The 27,258-nt window shown below is 36.5% G+C and overlaps 2 protein-coding genes across 5 annotated transcripts; one reads left to right on the top strand and one right to left on the bottom strand.

The window, feature by feature from the left end:
• Nucleotides 1–3,829: 3,829 nt before the first annotated feature.
• Nucleotides 3,830–10,992, top strand: dpr7 (defective proboscis extension response 7). Of its 3 annotated transcripts, XM_064681600.1 has the most exons (9): nucleotides 3,858–4,054; nucleotides 5,754–5,943; nucleotides 6,012–6,127; nucleotides 6,467–6,677; nucleotides 8,009–8,062; nucleotides 8,518–8,620; nucleotides 8,689–8,876; nucleotides 10,492–10,686; nucleotides 10,831–10,992. In XM_064681600.1, exons 2-8 carry the CDS (start codon nucleotides 5,814–5,816, stop codon nucleotides 10,641–10,643), a joined length of 954 nt encoding a protein of 317 aa, XP_064537670.1. In that variant the 5' UTR covers nucleotides 3,858–4,054; nucleotides 5,754–5,813; the 3' UTR covers nucleotides 10,644–10,686; nucleotides 10,831–10,992. The 3 variants fall into 3 exon arrangements, with proteins under 3 accessions (XP_064537672.1, XP_064537671.1, XP_064537670.1); XM_064681602.1 differs by lacking the exons at nucleotides 10,492–10,686; nucleotides 10,831–10,992 and adding an exon at nucleotides 9,069–9,429 and having other exon boundaries at nucleotides 3,830–4,054; XM_064681601.1 differs by lacking the exon at nucleotides 8,009–8,062 and having other exon boundaries at nucleotides 3,855–4,054.
• Nucleotides 10,993–11,472: 480 nt separating this feature from the next.
• On the bottom strand, nucleotides 11,473–26,262 carry RhoGAP102A (Rho GTPase activating protein at 102A). Of its 2 annotated transcripts, XM_064681598.1 has the most exons (13): nucleotides 26,115–26,261; nucleotides 25,786–26,032; nucleotides 19,274–21,317; nucleotides 17,212–17,369; nucleotides 16,598–16,742; nucleotides 15,832–15,924; nucleotides 15,371–15,510; nucleotides 14,659–14,955; nucleotides 14,446–14,596; nucleotides 14,100–14,385; nucleotides 12,443–12,577; nucleotides 12,077–12,276; nucleotides 11,473–12,002 (listed from the first exon to the last, which is right to left on the bottom strand). In XM_064681598.1, the coding sequence occupies exons 3-13, from the start codon at nucleotides 21,315–21,317 to the stop codon at nucleotides 11,800–11,802; spliced, it is 3,852 nt and encodes a 1,283-aa protein (XP_064537668.1). In that variant the 5' UTR covers nucleotides 25,786–26,032; nucleotides 26,115–26,261; the 3' UTR covers nucleotides 11,473–11,799. The 2 variants fall into 2 exon arrangements, with proteins under 2 accessions (XP_064537668.1, XP_064537669.1); XM_064681599.1 differs by lacking the exon at nucleotides 15,832–15,924 and having other exon boundaries at nucleotides 26,115–26,262.
• Between the last annotated feature and the right edge of the window lie 996 nt (nucleotides 26,263–27,258).

Genomic DNA, 27,258 nt, shown 5'->3' with positions numbered 1-27,258 from the left:
TTTTGTGATTTAGTCATTTTTCATATCATTTGTATTTTATCATCTTGGATAGGGTATTCGGCCGATGTACGGGCAAAGTCGACTTTAAGAAACAAAAGCATGTCTAAGTAGAAGGAAATAGTTAAAAATGGTGCTAATCAAGACCGATATATATGTACATACATATATGTATCCTAGAGTACCCATTTGCAGTGGGCCGAGGGTGGAACAATGGTGACAACACAACGGATATACATACATACATATGTATGTATGTGCATCTTTATATTCGGGTGCCACACGTCAATGTTCGGGGATTTCAAGATAACATTTTCGAGTCACTGTAGATAATACAAAAAGTGCATATAGCTGAAAACTTTCTGCGTACGTTTATACCCAAAAGCTGGAACCAATAACCATAGAACATGTACATATGTACATATGTACCTAGACTGGACAACTAGAGTTAACGAATGCGCCCATGATCTGTTCATTCACACACGATTGTGTGTGTGGTTGTTTGTAGAGCTCGAAATTCAAAAATCACAGGCAGGCAGCCAACAACCAGGCACACAAACGCATAAATGCTTCCATCCATACACAAAATTGTGCAAGTTTGCGTGCATGGCAAGTCAAAAAAATATTTTAAATGACGATAACGAGCTAAATTGCAAGAATTTCGCATCGACGTGGCAAACTTTCATTATTTTATATTTTCGTCCCTTAAAAAGGGAAGAAATGCCTCCGATATTTGACATTGAGTAATAAACAGATAAATAAATAAACAGTTATCTCTATATATAAAACTGTTTGTCCTGACTGACTGACTGACTGACTGATTGGTGATCAACGCACAGCCCAAACCGTAAGAGCTAGGAAGCTGAAATTTTCACTGTAGTTACCTTATGTTATGTAGGTGCACGTTAAGACGGGGTTTCAGGAAATTCCACTCGCAAGTGTGGAAAAATCGCGAAAAACGTTTGTATGTAACTTTTTTGTTTACCATCCGATCGGCCCCAAACTTATTTTCAAAGATCTTTGTTCAAATTCATTTGAGGGGTGTTTCACACTTTTCGAAAAATCCGTTCCTCCTTGGTGGAAATGGAGGTCAAAGATTTGGTGGGTGACGTTTCACGCTCAAATTCATTTCCAGTGATCTATATGAAAATTCATTTGAGACGTGTTTCTCACTTTTCGCAGAATTCAAACTTCTTCGGGGGGAATGCGATTTAAAATTTTTTTTGTGCGAAGTTTTAAATTGTGTCCTATTTGCTTCAAACTTATTTTCAAAGCTCTTCATAAGAACTTAATAAGTACGTATTTTAGCGATTTGGAAAATTCCACCCGCAACAGTGGTAAATTGGCGGAAAAAGGTTGTATGAAAGTTTTTTGTTTACCATCCAATCAGCCCCAAATTCATATTTAAAGATCTATATTTAAATTCATTTGAGGGGTGTTTCACACTTTTTGAAAAATCCATTCCTCCTTGGTGGAAATGGAGGTCAAAGATTTGGTGGGTGACGTTTCGCACTCAAATTCATTTCCAGTGATCTATATGAAAATTCATTTGAGACGTGTTCTCACTTTTCGCAGAATTCAAACTTCTTCGGGGGGAATGCGATTTAAAGATTTTTTGGGGGGCGTTTTAAGTTGTGTCCGATTTGCTTCAAACTTATTTTTAAAGCTCTTCAAAAGAACTTAATAAGTACGTATTTCAGCGATTTGGAAAATTCCACCCGCAACAGTGGTAAATTGGCGGAAAAAGGTTGTATGAAAGTTTTTTGTTTACACCATCCAATCGGCCCCAAATTCATATTTAAAGATCTATGTTTAAATTCATTTGAGGGGTGTTTCACACTTTTCGAAAAATCGAAGATTTGGTGGATGACGTTTTGTGTTCAAATTTATTTCCAAAGATCTATAAGAAAAATCATTAGAGACGTGTTTCACATTTCTCGCAAAATCTAAACTCCTTCGGTGAGAAATGCATTTTTAAGATTTTTTTGGTGAATTTTAAGAGTTTTCCGATTTGCATAAAAGTTGTTTGATTCCCGTCCGATCAGTTTCAAAATCATTTTCAAAGCTTTTTTGATTTTATAACATACGTGACACGGGCAAGGCCGGGTTATACCCGCTAGTAAATTCATAAATGTATGTACTTTCCTTGGCTTGGCAGACACATACATGCAGTTTTTTTACCCAAATGTGTGAGATGAGACACACATACCAATAACTATTTGGCGCGTCGAGGCATTGATACCCTTATTTATAGAAATGGTTTATAATTTGTCAAGAAAATAATTATCATTGGTTGTACTATGGTTGCACACTAAATACGAAATTACATTTTTCTCGGATATTGGATCAACAATTTAATACAAGAAGGTTAGTGGTATTTGGTTTTTAGCACTGATCAATAGTTCAAATACTCTATTTTGAGAAAGGGCATACAAATCTGTCTGGCTGCTTGCAAGTTGAAAGCGAGTGGAGATGAAGAAGACATGACTATGCATAACAGTGCTTAGAAACGACAACAATGAGTTAGAAGAGTGCAGTAGCTAAGATCATTGGCTGAAGCCCACAACAAAAAGGGATAGCAAGGACATAATTTGTGGTGTGCTTTTTCCATTGTCGCGTCGTTTGTTTTAATTATGGTTGTTGTTGGGTCTAATAGAAAATGTTCTGAAGTTGTCTTTGATTTTTTGGGAAATTTTGCAATTAGTGTTTGCAACCTCGGTATCTTGCTTCAAGTATTTTGAAAAAGAGCTTTTGATCCAAAAGCCTCCTCTGTATATTTATTACTCAATGCACCCTTACGAACTCTAGATTTCTTCCATACATACATACATACATAAAAACATACATATGTACGTACGCATGCCGCTTGCTGTGCAGCTTACACTGCGGCTGTGCCTTTCAACTTTGCTCCACATCACTGAGTAATAAATACATAAATATGTAAATACATACATAAACATATTTATTACTCCATTGGCTCCACATTATGGGTAATGGATTCTTGAAACGCATCGGTGTTTATGGTGCAATATTTTATCAACAAGTTTGTCTACCTAGCTAGGAGAATATTTCAATATTTCAAATACTCCAAATTTGAAGAGACATGCAGACGGGTGTGCAGGAGGACATGGCCTGATCGATTTAGCTTGTTGTCCTGGTTAAGAATATACATATGTACATATGTATGTATGTATATATGTGGGGTTTTGTATTAATAGTTTATTACAAATAGTGTATTATTTAATTAACAACTGAAATTGCTTATGATTGTTAGCATTCGATTGGAAGTTACGAGTCGTTCGTTCTTAGCCTTCGTATCTTAACGAGCAATCGTCTTCCGCCCGTGGTACAGCACTTCGCCCTCGTGGCTTTGTACTGTCTTCGTTGATCGTCGTTTTTGGATAACTCGCCGTCTGCGAATTCGCCGTCCTCTTTGCTCGTTGTCATCATATTCGTTGTTCATCTCTAAGCGTATACGTTGTCTAGGGATTCTTGTGCTGTTTGTTGTGTACAGTGTGATTTGGGTATACCTCAGTAACCCAACGCACATACATATGTATATACATATGTATGTACTTTAAAGGGTCGGATGCTCGAAACCATAGTATAATTGTTTTAGCTATTTTTAAATGTTGCAGGGTATTACAAGAATCGCAGTGGAAAGGTCGAATCGCACCTGGTAACACTTAGAGTTGCCATAGTGTAAAATATAAATGACAACCCTCGTAAAAGCTCTCTCTTTTGTAAAGAGAGCCAAAATGAATATGACCCGATGCCTCGGTGGTTGAACAAAGTTGAGCTGCGCAGTACGTGCAAAAGGGAATTGTGAATACAAATCGCAGGATTAAATATATTGAACAAATTTTTCAACAAAAACTAAATTTCAGCTTGCATATTAAAAAAAAAAGAAAACAGTTATAAATGTTAAAATTCAATTATTATGGTAGTACGTGCTCGTTGCAACTCTGAAGATATGTAGACTTTTGTTCGTGAATACTTTAAAGAAATTTTATTATGGCTTATAAAAGAGATGGATAAGGTTTCAAGCCTCTTGAAAGTAAGTATATTGAAGATAATGACAATGAAAAGAATACATCATTTGGCGCGTAAATAATAAATTGCAAATAAACTATAAATACCCGTGTGAATCGTCGTTTGTTTTGTTTATGTTTAATGAATAAATCTATGGTACATGCATATGCATATACAAAAATGGATAAAAATGGATTAATGCAAACGCCTGACTGTAACATACATATAAGATTGCTATTTCTAAGAATATTGCGATTGCATTGAATTATTAGTTATGCTAGCTAAGTCCATGCAAATCGATTATCCGACTACGATATACGCTGTATCGCCATCAACGCCATCACATCAATTGCACTTGCTTCTTCATGCATACACACATGCTATAAGCTGTGAGGGGGAAGGGGGAAGGGAAGAAGTCACCAGTTACAGTTACCCGTCGTCCATCATATGGATCTTCTAATATATGCTCGAGGGTTAGAAATAACAATCAAATCAAGTTGAGTTGGAAGTTATTTAGTGTGAAACTAAAATATTAGCCCATATTGTGACTTAGACACAGTTTTATGTAGCTGAAAACTGTAAATGATCCAATCCCATTAAGTGTGTGTATATTTACTTATATATTGATAGTCGAGTCGATCTAGTTATACCATATACATACGTATCTTTGACTGTCCATCTGTTTGTATGAACACATCAATCTCGCAAACCACAAGAGCTAGAGAAATTTGGAATGTAGTAGGACTTCCTAATGCCCACGCCGGTCGGGCTAGTTCTTTTGTTTACATGCAATCGATACAAATCGTTATCGAAATTCATACTCCGATATATTTGAACATATCCCAAGTTTCTCACTGCTCGCATCGTATACACCCGTCAAGTATATATTATTTCTTCGAATGTTCTATAACTCAATAAGATAAACTACAGCTTGGCTAAGAAACACAGCATCTTTAAAGAAAACATTTGGTTTTATTCAGGAGCAATTCAAACTCTTTTTTATTGTACCCTTGCAGAGGGTATTATAATTTCGTCGTTAATTGTTTAACGCATATATGGACAAGACATCTCCGATCCCATAAAGTATATATATTCTTGATCAGTATCAACAGCTGGAGTCTATCATTGCCTTCTGATCTCTACCCAGCGAAAGACTGTGATAGAAGGCATAGTTACAATGCTTGTTAGCTGAGATGGTATATATATACATTAGGGGAATTTACAATGGCGGGATAGTTGCAGAGAAGGGGATTAGGAAAAGGCTTCGAGAGAGCGTCGTCTGCTCTTACTCGATAAGGCTGGACTTGGACGGAGTCGGACCAGATGGGTGTCAGCATCGTTTCTTTGAGCAGCGCCTTTTCCTCTGATTGCCGTGATGTGGGATGAGTCCAGGTGGACGCCCAGATAGCAGAATGAGCTGGTCTGCTCGATGGTCCCACTGTCAAATCGTAGGTGTGGGGCATAGAGTAATAAACAGATGTGGGGCGATGGTTCGATTGGTTGGGTCGTGATCCCGAGTTCCATTTCAGCAGGTGAATTAATGCATTAATTGATTTTCATAATTCTTGTTTTTTAATTCCCTTTATGCTTTAATAAGATATGTGTATTTTATGTGGTGTTGGCTGGAAATGGTTCAGGACATCTCCTAGTTGGGCTAAAAATGAAAATTCTGATAAAAAAGAGAAAAATAATAATAATAAATGTTTTGATTTATTTTTTTTAAGGTTCGAAATACAACAAAATAGCATCGAGGCATTTCTGAGAAGTAGCCAAGGTGAACGAAAATGGTGGCTTCATATGGCAAAAAACAGTGCTCGGATAATTTAAATAAGTTCAAGCCGATCATTTTTTTTATCTTGCATTTAAATAGTAGTATTCAGCAGATAAGCGCATCATCGTTTTTAATAATCAATGGTAAGGATAATATTTAATTTACCGATCTAATGGGCCTTCATCAGTTACTATTTTTATAATGTTTCCAGACTTGGCCACATTGGATCGACCTTACTTTGACGATATAAGCCCCAGAAATGTCTCAGCTGTTGTTGATGAAACAGCAATTTTAAGATGCCGAGTTAAGAATAAAGGAAATCGAACTGTACGCATATACATATTTTATATATATATATTCTTGATCACGACGACGAGCTGGGTTAATTTAGGCATGTCCGTCCGTATAGACACGTTATTCTCAGAAACTGCAATAGCTAGAGACTTGAAAACTGAAATATAAATGTGGAGCAAAGTGAAGAATCATCTCTGTGTGAATTCTTTACTCAATACCCAATGAACCAATGAGATATAACAGTCCATCATTGGTAAAAATTAGCACAAATGTGGGGAGAATAGGTACTATTGCTCGATCCGCTCTATTGAGGCATATTTTATGCATTCAACATTTGTTTTATTCTTTTTTAATTTTCTAACCCATGTGCAGGTTTCGTGGATGCGCAAGCGAGATCTTCATATTCTGACCACAAACATCTATACATACACCGGGGATCAAAGGTTCTCCGTTTTACATCCGCCAAGCAGCGACGACTGGGACTTGAAGATTGATTACGCGCAAACCCGAGACAGTGGCATCTATGAGTGTCAAGTAAATACAGAGCCGAAAATCAACTTGGCAATTACTTTAGAGATCACAGGTAAATTATTAATTAAGAGTGGCTATACCAAAGACAATATAAACACTAACATGAGTAACGCCATACAACAGCTTGATTTTTGTTTTTAAATTAAGAACGAAAACGAAATCTGTATTATTGCGCTCTCACAGCTAAAAGAGCGAAAAAGCTAAAATAGAATGTGTTCTCAGCTTCGGCTCTATGAGGGCCGAACGAATCGACGCAGAGCACCATCGATGCAGGCTGACGGCTAACCTCGTTGCTCGTGTCCGCATCAGCAAGCCGCGACTTCGGCATTCGATTGTCTGGCTTTTGGAGAGCGAAGAGCCAATCGGCTGGCATTTCGTGGGAAGGGTGAAAAGCCAGATGAGAAGCCAGGCTAGAAATTTTGCATCGCATTCAAATGTATGGGCGTTACTCATCTTAGTGTTTATATTGTCTTTGGCTATACTCTGTTCACAAAGTGATTGAAACCGTATTGGTACGAAGTTTTACAAAGTAATAACGCTAACCAAACAACTTTTCGCATCTACGTGGCAAACCCTTGCATTATTTCATATTACTCGTCCCTTCAAAAGGGATGAAATACCTCCGAAATTTGAGAAAAAATTGAATTTGTGCGCATTTATACATTTAAATTATCTCTAGACATAATAAGAGAGCACTGAGAGTAAGCCTAAGCAGTTTCCTGTAGTGAGAGCGAGATAAAAAAAACAGCGATGCCGTTCTACCACACAAATCATATGTACATATATTTCTCTCTTGCTGTCTGAGCATGTGAGCGTGCCTCGAAACCGAACAAAAACGAAGACGAGCTTTAGACCAGATGTCAGCAACTTTGAATGGCCACATTCATTGTCATACTGCATGTCCCATCTATATGTTGTTTGGTTAGTGGTAATAAGGAGCCCGTTCATTTGTCCGCAAAAACTAAATTTCAATCTCAAAGCCTAAAATATATGTAAGAATGGTTGGGTGTACTCGGCAAAAGAAGCAATATATCCACAGAATTACAGCTTATTAACAGGAAAGCAGCAGGATTAAAGAGGAAGTAGTGTCCGAGGCATTAGGCAGAGCAGTCGCTGTAGAAAGTCATTTTAAAATAAAGTGGATAACGGAAATTCGTTGCATAAGTAACTTGGCATAAGTCATTACATTTTCCTACGTCCATTACATTTTCCAGTCAGTTTCAGAAAAGCCTTTGCGGTTATTCGATCAAATCTGTCAATAGTTAATAAAAACTCGTTTGCCAGATTTGATCCAAAATTACACTGTGAAGAGAGTTTTGTTCATTGTTTTGTCAAATTATATATGATATGCTAAATAATGCTATTTTTCCCGTATAATTGCAGCTGAAAATGATATGAGAGACAGGAATTCAGAGAAACTATACTATAATTCAAAAGGTTTGATATTAGTCATATGTGTACATTTTAAACTGATTATAGAGGTAAACTAGTCAGATTTAAATTTAATTTTTAACTCTATCTCTATAAAGGAAGTCAATTGCTGTTACTTTCTATTAATTGGCCTCAAGCCTATCGGACTTGATCTATCCAACTTTGTACCTTGTTTTCCACCCAAAAGTCACTCTCGAGAAGGAATTTTTGATTTTGAGTTTGATTGTGATCGATTAGGAGCTTCCCCGAACTAATACATATTCAATTTATAGACATACCCAAAACAAATATGTGTATTCTTTATCAGCATCAATTTGAATTATGAGTTATAGTTGTGTTTGTCCTCCAACTTGACTTCATTAGAAAACATATACAGATTTGATTCCAATAAGAACGTCAAAACTAAAAGCCGTACTTTATATATTATTCTTTTCACGTGATCAAATATTAACTCATTAAAGCGGCACGGGCAAAAATTTTGGGATCGACGGAAATACACGTAAAGCGAGATAGTACGATTGCTTTGGCCTGCTCCGTAAATATACACGCATCGTCTGTATTGTGGTAAATGAACATGCTATATAACATCTGGTTTAACCCGGAATGACTAACATTATGATCTACAACCGAAGGTACCACGGCTCAGCGATAGTCGACTTTGATTCACTTCGAGGCGGCATTAGCTTGGAAACCGAGAAGACCGATGCTGGCACCACAAGTCGTCTAATGCTGACACGCGCTTCTTTGCGGGACTCCGGAAATTACACATGTGTACCCAACGCAGCCGTACCGGCTTCTGTTCGTGTTCACGTCTTGACGGGTAAGTGATTCATGTGGTTCCCTTACCCTGAACCCCATCATGAAGACAGAAGGAATCGTGTGCGACCCAAAGAAGTAAATAAATATATCCTTGATCGGGCCGACTATCTTTGTCGATCTAGCTATATCTGCCTGTCTGAGTGAAGACAATTGTATACGTTTGTCTTTTGAAATCTTTGATTCCTTAACTCAGCTGAGCTGACCTAGTATATTCACAAAAATGTCAGGAATAAAACGAGAGATAAACTTATGTATGGAGTCTATCATTCAAGAAATTGTGGACACAATTTGTACTTGTCCATACTCAAGGAAATATGGCAGAGGGAAACGGACAAACGACGAATATTGGCACCTCAACGGAGATCCGTTAAAATAGAACCTTACGCCTTACATATTGAAACAGGACTTGTCCTTTTATACCTGGAATCACACAGATATATTTCAAAGGAAACTGCAAAATATATTTTTCTGCAAGTAATATACAATGGGAATGGGATACATTTGTAGCAGAGCCTAAAAACATGATCCTCTATTATTAAAATAAATTTCCCTGGCTAAATAAGGGAGTTGCGTCGCCTTCATCTAGGCCAGTTATTCCTATCCGAAGGAGCAATTGTAAAAATATGAATGCAAATTAAATGAAGACCTCAAATGTTTCAATAATAACCGACGACTTAAGCTTTTGTCCTTTGAAATTAATAAAAATCAAAAATATAATCATCTAAATTAATTGTCATTGCCATTAAATGAAAACAAACTAACTTATAAGACCTCATCTAAAATTAACCCCCAAAATTAAGAGCTATGCCAATCTTCGTGTTCAGGTACTTAAGTGTTATTTATGTATATACACAGATTAAAAACTATTTTACTCTTTGAAAGTCCTGTTCTGAAAATCATATATAGCTATAGTTAAGATCGAAGGCAGCTAAACTGTTTGTAGAGATAACTGGGTGCGGTGTTGAGGGTATCTCCTAGTCGGGTACTCCCGACTTGAGCACTTTTTATATATAGCCATGTCCGTCTGTCCTTCTGTCTGTTTCTATGCGAACTTGTCTCTTAGTTTTAAAGCTATCTTTATGAAACTTTGCATACGTCCCTCTTTCTGTTGCACGACGTACATATGTCGGCTATATCATATAGGAACGATCGGTCGAAAAGTAGGATCTTGTATGAACAACTTTTTTGCTTATCAAGATATCTTGACAAAACTCGGCAGTTATAAGTTTTACTATGCTCCTCATATGTATGCCAAATCCTATCAACATCGGACTACTATATCATATGGCTGCCATAGGAACGATCTGTCGAAAATTAAGTTGTAGTATGGAAAACTTTTTTGTTTTTAAATACTCGTAAATTTACCATACTCGCCATTAATTAGTTTCACTATGTTATATACATTTATGCAAAATCTTATTTACAAAGGACCTCTATGTCATATAACATTTTGTTTTTTAAGATATCTTAGCCATACTCGGCATTAAACCAATATGAGCATTATGAAAAGGTTGGGTCTGCAAGGGTTATAAATCTTCGGCGTGCCGAAGATAGCCCTTCTTTCCCGGTTTTAATATATTAATATTTTCGAAATGTTGTATTTTTATTATTTGCAGGCGAGCAACCGGCGGCAATGCAAACAAGCGTCGCGAGCGTTATAAATGCTTCTACAGTAATCATAATTACGTATTTGATCATATCAGAAGATTTGTTGTTTAAAATTTCAAACCTAGCCCAATACATACTGGTACATCGAAGTTCAAGATGACTAACTTAAACAATTTAGCCATACCCCAAAATGTTCTTTAAAGGTAACAATTTGCGAATGTCAGCGAATGGTGTTGTATATATATTATTATGCGACTTACATAATGTTATACAATTCCAATCGCTTAGAGTATATAATTTGAGAAATCAGCTGTTTGCATAATAATATGTATTCCTCTTCATTATAGATTACAAGCATATTCTAAGGGAACGATTGTAAATGAACGAGTTTACGAGAACGAAAAAAAACCAAATTTAAAATATATACAGACACTACATTAAGCATAATTCCTATAGTCTTATGTAATACCACTAACAATAATAAATACTTATATATGTATACACATAAATATATATTTAGATTATACATTTAGTATTACTATGTAAATATTACAAGAATGACAATTATTTCCAGATATCTTTCAGATCTCTGACGCGTTTGACATGCGTACAATCCACTTTAATCAATATATGTATATAATTGTACCCAAAAGGTAAAGGGACTATTGGGGTATTCACAGTGTCCACCAAAGCAGCATTAAGTGAACTTTCAAAGATTCTTTCAAGGCTTTCTAGGTATACGAGTAGATTTTAGTATGGTCTTCCAGTTTCGTTTGTTTACATTTATATATTGGATAAACTTTCAATTTTCGGCGTAAAAACTAAAAAAACGCTCAATATTGGTAATTAAGAGAATAGTATATTTTCCACCACTGCACTTAAAAACTATGCCCTGTGTTGCATAAAAGTAGTAGAATAGAATAGAATGGTCGAGAATCAACCAGATTTTGTTTAAGCAGAACGGGTAATTTTTGTTATATATTTACACGATTATTTATTCCTTGAATTTACATTTTATGTTATTATATTTATACAAAGCAAAGAAGTAGCTTAACAACTAAAATTATAAGGATTTAAATTATTACCCTGGCAGCTGAGACCTTTGGCTAACTCATAAGTAGCACATATATTGGTATTAAGTATATTTTTATGATTTTATCAACTATACGATTATATGTATATATTATATTGGTTTTGCGCAGTGTCAGTCTTGTTGTCCGTCTGTCTGTCTGTCTGTCTGTCTATATTTCCCCCAGCAGAATGCCCTTCAGGTTGTAGTATCTCTAGGACTAGGAAGGCTCTTTGGATCCCCCTTCTTATCGTCTGGAACTTGGAATTAATTGTTGTCGCTTATAGAGAGTTTTCGCTTTAGCTGTTGGATTTTGTGTTCCATGGGTTACGTTCCTGGAGGTGTTCTTCTCAAATTCGGCTGTCTTTGCACATAATGTTGCTCCGCCAATGTTGGATATACTAGTTGGTAGCTTTGGTTCGGAAATACTAGTAGTTTGTACTTTATTCTCTAAAGAAATGAGGTAAATATATATAGATATATATATGTATGTATTTTTTATTGTTAGTTCTTAATGTGAGTACCTTGAATTTGATTTGCCCGTGTTGCTTGTAAAGATGATTCATCCGGCATTGATATCTGTAGACTGGCTGAGAACACGTTCGGGTGTTCCAATAAAATAGGCGTTGATTGACGCCTTCCGTCAATTAAAAGCGCCGAATCGTACGTTCCATCTCTTAAATGTACCTGATTTTCGTTTGGTTTGGATTCCTCAACTTGAGTACTTAGAAAAAAATATATATCTTTATCAATATACGTTGGGATCGGTTGGAAAGATACAATAAATAATTGATAATTGTGGGTAAAGATCTAATCTATCTATCAGCTTATCCTTAAAATCTGAAATCTTAGCAGATCTACTTTAAATAGGGATAGTAATAAATTCTTACTTTGATGATTGATTTAGTTTCTTCGTAATTAAGACGTGCAGTTGCTCTGGACATGTATCCAACATATGGGAGTAAAGCACGTCTACAAGTTCAACAGGCACGTTAAAGATCTCTTCATAGTGATCAATCATTATTCTGCAAATCAAAAAGATTATATATTAAGATTATCAATTTAAATTTTGAGTGGGTATTTTAAATCTGTAAACCAACTTCAATTAATAGACAAAGAAAAAAAGAAAGAAGTTAGTAATGAGGAAGCTTAGGTATAGTTTGCCCTTGGTGAAAGTATTTCAAATACTCTGCTCACAGTAATAATAATAATGATGATCTATCTTTATCTTGATTGATAAACGCTAAGACTGCGTTTCTGGGTCCTTAAACTCGTTTTCAAAGATCTTTGTTCGAATTTATTAGGGAAATGTCTCATACTTTTCGGAAAATCAACTGTTCCTTAGTGTAAATCGGGTTCAAAGATTTGGTGGGTGAAGTTTCGGGCTCCAATTCATTTCCAAGGATCTAGCGAAAATTCATTTCAAAAGTGATTCCCACTTTTTTTCAATACGGATCAAAGAACGGCTTCTAAATCATTTTATAAAGATCCTTGTGATAATTTATCTAAAACGTGTTTCACACTTTACGCAAAATCCAACCTTCTTGGATGATGAATATCTATAAAATCTGTAATCATCGTACATTCAACCCTTAACATTTGCAAAGATCTTTTCAAATAACTGTCGTTTCTAAGGTTGAATGAACGAAAATTAGATCAACTTAAAGCTTTATCCCCATTGGCGGAAAATGTTGAATTTTATTTTGGTTCGGCGTCCGATGTTGTTCGACTTCAAACTCCTTTTCAAATATTAATGTGAAATATATCTGTGGACGAAGAGTACCACGGGCAAGAAAATGATGTCGAGTTGATGTCTACAATTTAAAGCAAAAAGCTTGTGCCGTGTAAGGCCGGGTAATACCAGCTAGTACTAAGAGTAATAATAAGAGTACTTTAGTCGCGAGTGTCATTATTTACATATAAAAAAAATGAAATGTTTTCGATTTGTGTGTACTACACAAGAGGCTGTGCTTAAAAGTCAAAGTCTTATAACCAATTTTTTAATTATCCATATTATGGATATGGGAAGAGATATAAATGGGTTCAGGCAAAGACAATAAAAACAATAAGATGAGTAACGCCCATACTCTACTATGTAGCTTGATTTCTTGAAAATTAAGAACGAAAACTAAATCAGTATCATTGCGCTCTCTTAACTGAAAGAGCAAAAAACTTAAAATTGAACGTACTCTCAGCTTCGGCTCTATGAGGTCCGAACGAATCGACGCTGAGCGCCATCAACCGACCAACTTTGCTGAAGGCAGGCTGGCGACTAACTTCGTTGCTCGTGTCAGCATTAACAAGCCGCGACTTCGGCATTTGTTCGTTTGGCTTTTGGAGAGCGAACAGCCAGTCGGCTGGCATGTCGTGTAAAGTGGGAAAAGCCAGATGAGAAGCCAGGCTAGAAATTTTGCGTCGCATTCATATGTATGGGCTTTACTCATCACAGTGTTTATATTATCTTTGGTTCAGGGTATAAATAATAATTATGAATTGAATAATTTAATACAAGTAATCAATGAATCGCTCTGTGGCTTAGAATATTACCTGATCACATTTATTGCGTCTACCATATTTCCATGCTCTTTATATTCAGCTGTTTTTGGCACATAATCCCGCAAAATGTTTGGAGCAAACACTGTGGATAAGTTGTTGCTGTCCATTTTGTTTCCATTCATTTGGACTGTACCGTCAGGGGAGCATATATCATCACAATGAGCAGCTACATTTCCAAGAAACTTTAGTAAAACATACAATGTATCTCTATGTACAACAGGTAGAAGTTTTATAAGATGAGATATGGCTTCCAACTGAAGGCGCCGATTTCGTATCCCTAAAAAAGTACAATATTGTTCAGTTTGCAGTCTTCTAACCTAATCTCCGTCCGTCTTACGTTGAGTCTCCAAAAATGTTGTATATAATCTTTTGCACAGGAGGGGCTCAGGTAGATCTCGCAAAAATTCTTTAAGCAATGTCGCAACATCATGTGGACAGGTATTATCAGGAATGCGCATGTTGCAGTTCTTATCAAATTCCTCACGAAGCTAAAATATGCATATATTCATTGATCTGTATATATAAGCAAATAAAAGTTATATGGACTTACTTGCTTGACACGCTTCTGAGATGTACTAACTCGGAAGAGACCAACTTTTTGGAGACCATGTTCTTCCAAATATTCTATACAGATTATTATAAACATAGGTACGTTTAGCATAAAACTGTTTTTTGATTCTTCGAATAATATTCTGTCGAGATCCAGTTCAACATTCCTCATGTCAAACTGACTGCGTGACATTTGCATTGACATCGAGGAAGATTTTTGAAGATTTGTTATGTAGTCTGAGGAAGCCCCATGCTTTGAATTCAAGGATTTCGTTGGCAAACTTTCATATGAACGCACCTATAGTATAAAGAATGTGCACAAAACTAATTAATTCAATTTAGTGGTTATTTTAGGACTTTCTTAGTACTTAAACCCTTTGACCAAAGACAATATAAACACTAAGATGAGTAACGCCCATACATTTGAATGCGACGCAGAATTTCTAACCTGGCTTCTCATCTGGCTTTTCCCACTTCACACGACACGCCAGCCGACTGGCTCATCGCTCTCCGAAGGCCAGACGAACTGAGAGTACATTCTATTTTTAGTTTTTTTCGCTCTTTCAGTTGAGAGAGCGCCATGATACTAATTTTGTTTTTGTTCTTAATTTAAAAAAATCAAGCTGTATAGTAGAATTATGTTGTATGGCGTTACTCATCTTAGTGTTTATATTGTCTTTGCTTTGATTAAGTATATCAAATTAATTACATACGTTATCATTTAGTTTTCCAACTCGACTGGAAAATACTGATGTCAACGTATGCTTCGAACCGGTATCCATTCCTCCGGCTCGCTTCCTGTCCCTTGACAAGCAGGATTCCAAAGAGGTCCCAAATAAAATATCGCGTCCATCTTATTTAAATGAACATACAAATTACTAAACTGAACATACAAATTACTAAAGTGGAAATTAGTTATTAGATATTATTAAGTGAACAAATATTGGAAATGCAAATTTTATTATAGAACACTTAAATGAAATTTTAAGCATTTCCAAATAAATTAACTAAAGATATTCCTAATAAAAACTCCATATTTTCTAGGATATAGGTAGGCAAATAAATTTACCTTGCATATCAAAAAGAGTGTTAAACGAGAATGAGATGAATTAGGTTTAAAATTTATGAACTTATTTTTTTTTAAAGAATTATTATTATTATAATTATTGCTTACTGTGTTCGTCCTTTTTACCGATATCGAAAAAGCTTGTTGTAAGCGCTCTTTTCTTTGATACAACTCGTGTCTTCTGAGTCTTACGTTCCAAATCTAAATATTTACACAAGTGGAATTGATAAATTGACATAATATGTACAATGTGACCTAAATAGGTTCTTGATGGTAGCTGAATATATTTTAATTTTCCGTCCGTCTGTCTGCAACCAATTTTTATCAAAAATTGTATAATGGCTTGGGCAAATGCATCTAACAGGGGGAGTAGGCGGTATGTCCGACCCCACAAAGTATGTAACATATATGTCCTTGATCAGGACGACGAGCTGAGTCGATTTCACCATGTCCGTCTATCGGCCTGTCTGTCCGTCTGAATAAACGTGTTAATCTCCACCAATATTCCACTCTTTGAATACCCTCCCCCGAAAATAGTTGAATCCCCTGAATCATATCAGAAGCAAGTAAAAAGTTTGGAGTCGGATGCATTCGACTGCATAATACTCGTTCAAAATTCTTATTCGATTTGGCATCAGATTATCCTTCCAAATATGGGAACTTAAGCTCTAAAAGGTTAGAATTATATCGAGTTTTATGGTGGCGGGGTCGTGGCATGTTTGAGTGGATCTTTGGAGGAGATCTTTAGAACGGATCTGCCGGACGGAAAGTAAGACGGACAGTCCATTAAACCAATATAATCATTTTTAAGTTCTGAACAAGTACAAACAAATTTATAATGCTTGAGTTGGCAATGCTTTTGCAATTGGCTTACCTATATTCGTTCCGATATTAAGTTCCTTAATTTTTTCAAGAGCAATATGCATAAGGAACTCTGCTTCGATATCGGAAAGTTTTTCTAAGGATGTATCCTTTAGTTGTAGGACCTGTCCTTCTTCCGATATCCATGTACAGTTCTCCTACGCAGAATAGGATAGGAATGTGTTAATTTCGTATTTCTAATTTCCAACTTTATCGGTCCGACTTCAAAATTACACAAGATGATATTTTTTTGGGTTGGGGCTATGATCAAACTTTTTTTGTTGGTGCCAAGTGCAGAATAACATTTTCTATTTTATTTTTGTACTTATTTGCAAGATGACTGAACACACCATAACAGGCGTTAAACTTAGTAAAAATAGATAATAATTAAAAAACTAATTGAATGGAATATACAAAAAGTTCAAGATATTTTTACATTCATTGTGCGTTAAGCAGGATGTCGCTCGTTAAGCTCAATAATAATCGAAATTGAATGTACATTTGATTTAAGAGGAAGCTTAAATATTTGTTACGTTACCTTCGAGCTGGACACAACAGGGCATCTTCTAGTCGGGCACTCCGGACTAGAGAATTATGTCATTTTATTTAAGATATTTTTTTTCTTACCGAGGGAGCCCATATTTGCCGATGTGGGACAAAATCCTGACTGTGATTTTGTCTACTTGGACATTTCGAGCGACTTCCCCAAATTTTTCTTGAAACAAACTGTCCGACATTAGATAACGATTTGGATTTTTGCATATTTGTCGTTTCATTTTTAGAATCTGAAAAACCACAACAAAATGATATAAAAATTAAGCTTAGCATATTATATATAATTGAAATCTCTAACAATAGGCATAAGTCCGATAAGCAACTATTCCGTGCCTAGATCAGTAGCACCAAAGACAATATAAGTATAAACCGAATCTATGAGAGCCGAACGAATCGACGCAGATCATGATCGACCAGCTTTGCTGGCATTCGTTCGTCTGACTTTTGGAGAGCGAACAGCCAGTCGGCTGCCATGTCGCGTGAAGGGGGAAAAGCCAGATGAGAAGCCAGGCTAGAAATTTTGCGTCGCATTCAAATGTATGTGCGTTACTTATCTTAGTGTTTATATTGTCATTTCTAGCACCGTCAAGCGTATATTTTGCACATAAATACACATACACATACAAAGGTATTGTTATTTAAAAACCGTGTACTTTCCACTCAAATCGTACTGTGGTAATGTTTTACTGTGGTTCTGCGACAGGGAAAAATCGCGAGAAACGGTTCTTGTTTGTTTTAGTGACACTTTTATTATGTAGATGGGTGTCAATATTTTTCAGGGCGTACTAAAAAATGTGTATAATATTATATTGCAAAAAAAAAAAACTATTTTACAAAACAAAACACAAAATATTACAGTTATGTATCCGTCCGTCCCGATTGACGTGGAGTTTCTAACTGATCGGCCATAAACTCGTTTTCAACGAACTTTACTTTAAGTCCTATTAGAGGGGTCTCACACATTTCGCCATATATATTTTATTAATGTTGTTTGAAGGAAAGAGTATTTTTCGACTTCAAATTCTCATTCTCACCTCACTTTTAAATGTATAAGTAAATTATAACCTTGGAGGAAAATGGATAGAAAATTGATGTCTTAAACTTGAAGCGGAAAACTTGAACCGGGCAACGCCGGAAAATACCAGTTTTTCTTACATATTGTATTATTATGTGTTATTTCACCATTTAGCACTCATCCGTTTTCAATCAACTCTCTTCTTCAAGTCACACCTTTCCCTCTTTCTCAACACTGTTAAGCTAGTCATGCTTGTAAATAGGTAAGATCATTAACAGCTGACTAGCAACAGACCCGATCTATGGTGAATAGATCATTAACAGCTGACTAGCAACCCGTACGCAGCACTGGATGAATTCAGATGCTCAACGAAGTTTTTTTTGTACTGCTACCCCTCGCAGAATTAATCTTTTAACCTGTTTAGTGCTCACTTATATGCTCACTAGCAAGTATGACCTGGGTTTGCTCAGACAAAATATATTTGGAACTCTCACTCTTCACTCTCAATTTTTGAATAAAAAAAATTGTAAAACTCTAGAATTAAGTTTAAACCAATCGGACGAAAATGAAGCTTAAATTTTATCAATGAAAGGTTAACTGTTGAGAATGAGTTTCTTACAAAACTTTGTTTTTAACTGATATATATTTGGCTGAACCCGACATATTTACAGGAAGACGGACCTTTGCTAAGTTTCATCAAGGTGGCTTCAAACCTTTGATTGAAACTTTGCACGTCAGATCGTACATGTATAATAAAAGGGAATAATATAATATATGTACCAAGGTTGTACTTTCGGCTTCAATCGCAATACTCTAAGCACAGTGTAATAAGAGCCTGAGTTAGGCGAAAAGAATTATTGGTTTAATGGAGGTAAGAGTGAAATCTTAAGGGAATTATGTACATATATATGTATATTTATGATTTGCGGGAATGGAGTGGAAACGAATGAAGGGATAGAGAGACGGGCGGACAGACTAAGGGACTAAGAGAAAGCGGATATTGCACAAGTCCAATTACTTTTTGACTTTGTTTGAAATTGATCTATGTTTTTGAAAATTCGACTCCTCCTAGAAATGCGCATATACCATATACATACATTTGGGTGTACGTATACTTACTTATAAATGAATCATTTGCATTTCCGTATTTTAAGCTCTGAGTACTCGAGGGTTCCGTAGAACTTGCGTGCCAAAAATTGGATAGAAAATGCGAGCTCGACGTTAGAATGGCGCTCGCGGTTCTTCCAGTTTTCTCCTTTGGACTATGAATGGGACTTGTTGGGGAGGTGGGCGCAGATAGGCAAACGGATTGCGGTTGCTTTTTGGTCTGGGGGGGGTTTTCATTGTTTTCATTGTTCCGCTCTTGAAAGCTCTTCTCCCAATCCATTTTCTTGCGTATGCGCTCATCTAGATCCTTTTGCCATGCGATATGGGCATTATGCAAGTTCTTGGAATTCTCGTTGCCGCGTATGAAATCCAATGCAACCAGAGCCCAAGCGTCTAAGGTTTGTACTGCTTTGTTATTGCCCTCATCCATGCCGGGTGGATTTATTTCACCTTTGGCCTTAATGTTTCGCAAATTTCGATCATAATTGACCGACTTAAAGCGACTCGCATCTCCATCCTGTATACTTTTCTTCCGAGCCATTCTCAAGTATCGTTTAATCGTATCACTCACGGATTGCGATACGTCTTCATTGTCGATGGAGCTTCTTCTTCTGTGGTTCGAATTGACCGTCAGCGAACTTTTGTCGACCTCCTCACCCTCCGATTTGATTTCCAGCATTTGTTCATATTGTTCTGCGATCAATTTTAGCTCACTCAATTGAATAAAATTTGTTTGGCTCCCGCACGAGTTGAGGGACTTTTCACGCGCCACATTCACATTGCTCTGATTATTATTATTATTATTATTTCGATTAAGCAATGCATGTCCTTGCAGACTTTTTGTACTGTGGCTAAAGTCCAGGGTTTCGGGTGGTTTTTGTTGCCGTTTTGTTAACCTATTATCTTTGGCTTTGGGGTCTGGTAATTCACGACTATTAATTGTATATTTTGTAGTATTCTCAAAACTACTTAGATCTATGGGGGCGATGATTTCGTCACTTCCCGTATAATTGAACAGACTTGAAAATGAGGTAGATCTGGCTAAGTTTGATTTTGTCGGCTCAGAGGAATGTAAAATACGATGCAGCTGCTGCTTCTTTAAAAAATTGTATATCTTTTTCAAGAGTGCCTTATCTTCCAGAATAGCTGGCGTTATTTGGCCCACGTGTAAGCCGCCGAGTGATGAACTCGAAATTCCTTTAAGGCGATCCAAAAGAACGCTTTCATGATTCACATCATTGGGCCTGGATTCGGAAGATGTTGACAATTTGCTAGATGTCTGTGCTTTGTCATAATTTGGCCGCCGCGAACTCGGTGAAGATGTTTGGTCAGGCCGAACTGTTTTAGTCCCGAGCAGAGTTGTTGTCTTGTACGAGTCCCGAATTTTCAGATACGATTGCAAGAGCTCAATTGTTTGGTCAACATTCTCGTTCAGCTCTTGGTTTCTCAGCTGCGACTGCGTTGCATAATTGCCGCGATGTTGGGCAAGTATCTTGAGACGTTTCCTAGAGCTTTTGGTGGCACCCGGAAACGAAGATTTCCGACGCCACAATACAAATCGCGGCTCCGAGGCACAAACACGCTGAAACTGCGCTTCTATTTCGGGTATGCTACTCTCTGCATTATGGGGCTTGCCCTCGGGTAACAATTTCCGACCGGCATCGGTCATATATCTCCAAGTTTTTCGAGTCAATAGCCAACGTTCCCGTTTCTTCTCCTTATCTTTGGCTTGGAAACGTCGACGTCCGGATGCCGATGCCGTAGCCGATGATGTTTTACCCAAATGCCTTGTGGCACAATTTGTTGAACTCTCGGTATTGGCATCTGTCTGATTGTCAGTAATGTTCGAGTGCGAGTTCGTTGTCGACAAGCCCACTTTTTGAGTAGTTGTTCCTTCGAGCCTATGAAGCTCATCGATCATGCCATCTAACGGGCCCGATCTTTTCTTAATCACTGTCACGGGTTGACGCAAAGAACTGACCGACTGTCCCGAGGAACTTGGCATTATATCTTTTTTTATATCCAGAGCTTGTGTTTTTGTGTATTTTGATGCCATCTGAAACAAATACAATCATCAATACTTTTACGAGGTTCGAGGTTCAATTATTTGTTTTTTTTTTATCAATATAGTAGGCACCAGTTATGGCAAGAATCCTTTGAAATGTGCGTTATGATCTTTAAAGTGTGTTTTTTGCAGACATGTTCGAAAGGGAATGAAAATAAAATCTTCAACGTCGCTCAATGAATGCAACTATTTTAATACAGGGTGAAGACCAATTACAATCTTTCTATCAATTTCCCTCGAATACAACGAGAAAGAAGGGTTTCTTCGGCACGCCGAAGATATAATAACTTTTTTGAAATTTGGTGAATTTGCAATGTAAAAATATGTCGGGAAACCGGGAAATATTTTATATATAGTAGTACTTAATAATAAAGTAGTGCGATATTGATAAGACTTGGCTCATATTCTAATAAACACCGGGTTTGCTAAAAATATCTTCATAAATAAACATTTTTTGTATACAAGAACTTAATTTGCGACCGATCGTTCCTATTGCAGCTATATGATGTAGTCTGATGTTGTGAAACTTATAAATGCCGAGTTTGGGTAAGATATACATAATGGGGTGGAATATGTCTCCTTCTGTTCGTTCCAGTTACCCTTTAAAAGAAGTTAAATAAATACCAGATTTAAACATTTTTTTATAAAATATTTCACCATAGAAAAATTTCTTAAATAAAGAAATTTAATTTTGTTCCTGATATGGTTTTTGTGTATAGACCAGGTGCTTCCAAAGGGAAATCACCAAGGTCCTATATGTATTCAGATAAATAAGCTTGGCAACAGATTAAAAAAAATTAATTGTGTTAGGAGGACTTTTATACCCATTGCATATAGGAGACAGAAGGAAGCATCTCGTTCTTTTTTTATATTCTTGATTAAGTCGATTTCGATCGAACTTGTCGATCTCGGAAACTAATAAATTAAAATTTAAATCATATGATCTTGTATATTAACACATTTTACGAAATAACGGAGATTAAAATATCTGGGAATTATTTCTGTCTTCCAGAAACATTTTACTAATATTAGTTATATACCAATTGTTCTGGGTAAAAGTATAAATAGAGCCTAAAATTGACGATGAAAATTTGCAAATAATTTTTTCTTGACTTTCTCTTTTCAAATTTACCACTATTAATTTTCCATTTGTTGGAGCTTTCCATGCGTGTAGAGTAGATAGTTAAATTTGTTAATAAAAATAGAACTTTGGTTAAATAGTGGGAAGCTAAGGGTCACTATTTAACATCTCGCCACATAAGTAAATTATATTTTTCTTACAATCGTTCCATTACTAAATATTCAAATGCGCGAATGCAGACAGTTTGAGAGCTCGAATTATATTCATGTGTATGATGCCGAACGAGGAGCCTAATTGTGCGGCACGGCCTGATCTTGGGAGTATCTTTGTGTCCGTCTTCTTGTTTTGATTGTTGCTGTGATCAATCGATCCTTTGGTATCATCAGCGTTGATAAGTAGGTACAAATATTTGGTTTGTTTTGACTTGTCGTCTGAAGTGATCCGTATCATTACGCAGAAGAAGATGGGTTGACTAACCTAATTGAATGAATGAATAGCCTTTGATGAGTTGTGGTTGGACATTTGTATTGGACGGATTTCGATAAATCAGTTGCTGAAAAATAATCCAGGAAGATGAAGAGTTTTGCAGTAAACAAGTTGTGCTGCGGTTGTGCGGGGCCATAGTTCGCAGTTTTCCATGGCGATAACTCTTGCAAAAATCTAGACTCAATTGGCCTGCCTTGGTTCGTGGTAATCCGTGGTGAAACTGCTAAGCGATCCATGTGTTGTCGAGTGCTGTGGCAACTGTTTTAGCTTTGATATCCTCGATAGCAACTGCATCTGGCCATCTGGTATAGCGAGTGTTGATCGTGAGACCAAAGACAATATAAACACTAAGATGAATAATGTCATACAACAAAATGCTTCTATACAGCTTGATTTCTTTAAAATTGAGAACAAAAACGAGATCAGTATCATTGCGCTATCTCAACTGAAAGACCGAAAAGCTAAAAATAAAATGTACTCTCAGCTTCGGCTCTATGAGGTCCAAACGAATCGACGCTGAGCACCATCAACCGACCAACTTTGCTGAAGGCAGGCTGACGACAAACTTCGTTGCTCGTGTCAGCATCAAGAAGCCGCGACTTCGGCATTCGATCGTCTGGCTTTTGGAGAGCGAACAGCCAGTCGGCTGGCGTGTCGTGTGAAGTGGGAAAAGCCAGATGAGAAGCCAGGCATCGCATTCAAATGGTGAGACATTATGTAAATTGACCAGATAAAGGTAAAGATGAGGTTTAAATTGATGTGAGAGCAGAGTGTATTATTGAAATGGTGAGTGAACGTGGCGAATGAATGTAGATTTTTGGGAAGGAATGCAGAGCTTGACGAAGTTACCAATATCCTTATGCACAGAATGACAAACGAAGCGTTGTTTGATGAGTTCAATTATTGAACCAACTGCTGCATGGACCATGTATGAATGGTGGAACATAAACGCATAAGATTGGAGTACATGTTTGCGGTAAGTTGATAGATTTAATTCGAAGGGTAGTCGTGGTTGTCATTAAGTAGCTTTTATACCTCTGGACAATTTGTATATTCAGCATCAATCTTCAATCGATTGGCTGAAATTCGTTATTATTGCTCCTATATTGATTGCTGAGCGATATATGATCATCTAAAGAGAACGCTTGCATTGCTTGTCATCTGTCCCAGTTATTGGAGATGAATCGTTTTTTTTGTGACTGGTATAAATTATACATGCGGTGCTTGATGTGTGTTTGCTTTTGCCAAGGCAAAAGAAAAAGGTCGCCGTTTCTTTTGCAACTGCGGACTTTATCTGGCAATAGTTTGATTACACGGGGATCGACCAAATGACCGATGAAAACATAGACGAATACGAAGTTTTAGTTGTGTGTCATGTGATTCGATATAGATCTAGTTATACGCACGGTTGAGATCAATTGTTGAGAATATTTTCTTGCATGTTTGGAATGAATAACGATCTGGAAGCAAGAACCAATCCTGAGCTAAAAACCTCGAATTCCATTTTGGTAGAGTACATTTTGTCAGGACTTAGGAAAAGGGCCTTGCAAATGTTGGTAATCCGTTTTTTCTCGATGCAATGCGTTGAATCCTTGAATTTCTTCAGCAGCTAGGCGAACTCACACGATGCCCTTCTAAAGCCGGCAGACAACCTTGGAATAAAGTTGATGTAGTCTCAAGAATACCAGGGATGCGGCTAGGCATTTGCAGGAGGTAGCTTGTCTGGATGGATGTCGAATCACCGAGTTGTATACCAGTGGCAAGTTCTTTGAGGCGACTCTTCTCTTTGCTCGAATGGGTCGCTTGAGTGTAGTGCATGGATTTTAGATTGGACAAGATCGTGGACTTGATCTAAGTATTTGGCATCTGCAAATGTAAAGACGGCTGCATACTCCTCGTTGAGGGTTCCTACCGTCAACCGATGCCTTGCAAGAGATTCCAGCTTTTCAGATCTTTGAAAAACATTGCATTCTTGACGTAAACAGAATTTATATTGTCAATTTTGTATTTTTACGGCAGCATGCATGCCATTTAATGTGGCATGATCGCGGAGTATGCCCATTAAATTGCTGAAGACTGCAATTTAAGTAGCTGCTTCGTCTGTCCTGAGTTGGGGTTAGAAGCCATCAATTTGGCCTAAAAGGGGGGAAGTATGGGTTGCTATTCCCCACATCCATTAACACACAAGTAAGCTATAATGTGTTGTTAATAGTTTTCTTAATAAGTGTAACCGAATTTGACAGAGACAAAAAAATGAAACGCATAAATTTCTGTGTGGCTAGATCGCCACAGACCTTTACTAGAATACTAAATATTAAATTGAGAATTGGGTAATAGCCCAGAAGTTGCAGGGAATCGTATACAACAGGTCCAATTATAATTAAAAAGCATGTGCTTCAGTTTGGATATATATATTCACATTTACTTACAGCTTGGAAGCGTTGCTTCCAAATTGCCAGAGCATTGTTGTACTTGCTGAGTTTACCAAAAAAAAACCATTCCACTTCCACATGGAGTATTATTCCATGTTCAGTAAATGATTCACTAATTTGTATTTATTAATATACAAGAATCAAATCAAATTTGATATTGTTAAAAGTTAAATTATTTGCCTAATTGCGTGTAGCGTTGATATCTATGCGTGTATGTGTGTGTGTGCGTGGGTGTGTGGGTGTGGGTGTGTGTGTGTGTGTGCATGCCTTATATGCTTGTGGGCATGCATGCATACTTAAGCATATGTAATTTCACTAAACTTGTATATAAAAACATTCAAATTTACACATACATATATAGCAATGCATATATATGTACATATATATATATATGTATGTGTGTATGTATGTGTGTATGTATGTGTGTATGTATGTGTGTATATTTAAGGGCAATACTTACAATAATTATTACTTGATTGTAGCCAAATAAAGGGATGGCTTATGTAGATATTTGTTGTCGCAGTATATTGTAATTCATTTAGAATATATTCTAGAAACTGACTGTTAAATTGAATTTATTTAGAAGCAGCCATAAAAATGAAAAAATTTAACTCTATATTTTTAATTATGCAAATCTCAAAAACACATCGATTTGGACTGTTCAACAAACTCAAGTCTCGAGAATAACGTCAAATATTTTGAGAGCACTAAAAAGATAGAATACATAAAAAATCAGTTTATTCTTGAGAAAATATGCCTGTATGTATACAAATGTTTATAAATACATACAGACATCCATCCATATGTGCTTGCGCGTCTCTTTACTTATGTACACATACATATACATACACATATACACACACACTTATACTTAAATACGCTCTCGCTATCGTGCAGACTCATGATCATGCATGTATTTGTATTGATATGAACTTATGTATGTGAATATATGTATTTACGTATGTAGAGTGATAAACAGAAATTTTGAAATATAGATACATATACTACACAATATATGCAACTGGGTATATCCGCATCTCTAGTTTGTTCTAATCTATGTACATATGTTTGTATTTACGTACATGAACGAGTTTGAACGACTGAATGCAATTTTTACAGTAGCTTCCTTTTAGGTCCAAAGTGTGCACTAATTCGGGAATGTTAGAAAATTTAAAAGTGTCAAACTTCGTATAAAAAGCATCAAAAACAACGAGCCCATATTTATTATACCCTTTTAGAGGGTATTATAATTTTGTCGTCAAATGTGTAACGCATAGAAGAAGATATCTCCGACCCCATAAAGTATATATATTCTTGATCAGTATCATCAGCCGAGTCGGTATAGCCATGTCCGTCTGTCCGTTTGTCTGTTTCTATGCGAACTAGTCTCTCAATTTAAAGCTATCGTCATGAAGCTTTGTATTCGTTCCGAAATTATAATTCCCTTTGCAAGGGTATAAAAAATGGTCCGTTTCGAGTAATATTTCAGACACAGTACGGTTTATTCCCCTGCTTCCCTCAAAATTGAAGAGGACTGAATTTATTAGGATCAACGCTTAAGCTCATGTGACAAATCCGTTTAAAATATAAAACAATGAGTTTATATAAATAGGAGTTTCAACTCCTGATTATAAACTAAACATAATTCTTATCATGGCTGGCGGCAGGCACGGCAAAAAAATCGCAGAGTTATTCTTGATCAGCATCAATAGTATGAATGAACGCGTCAATCTTAGAACGTATGAGTTAATAAGCTTGAACGTAGCTCCTCCTTTTGACCGCATAGTGTGTATCTGTTTCCGATAATCGATAACTTGCTCCATATCCAATCAATTTAGCAAGTCTCGTAGGATTTAAGAGCTTGAGTCACCGAATTTGACATGTGGCATCTAGAATAGGATTAAGAAAGTAATTAAGAAAGTTCAGTTGATAG

This window comes from Drosophila montana, unplaced genomic scaffold, assembly GCF_035044405.1.
Source record: "Drosophila montana isolate Dmon_TW-CO22-7 unplaced genomic scaffold, ASM3504440v1 contig_2397_1, whole genome shotgun sequence".
NCBI classification, from domain to species: domain Eukaryota; kingdom Metazoa; phylum Arthropoda; class Insecta; order Diptera; family Drosophilidae; genus Drosophila; species Drosophila montana.
This window is presented reverse-complemented; position numbering and strand designations above follow the sequence as displayed.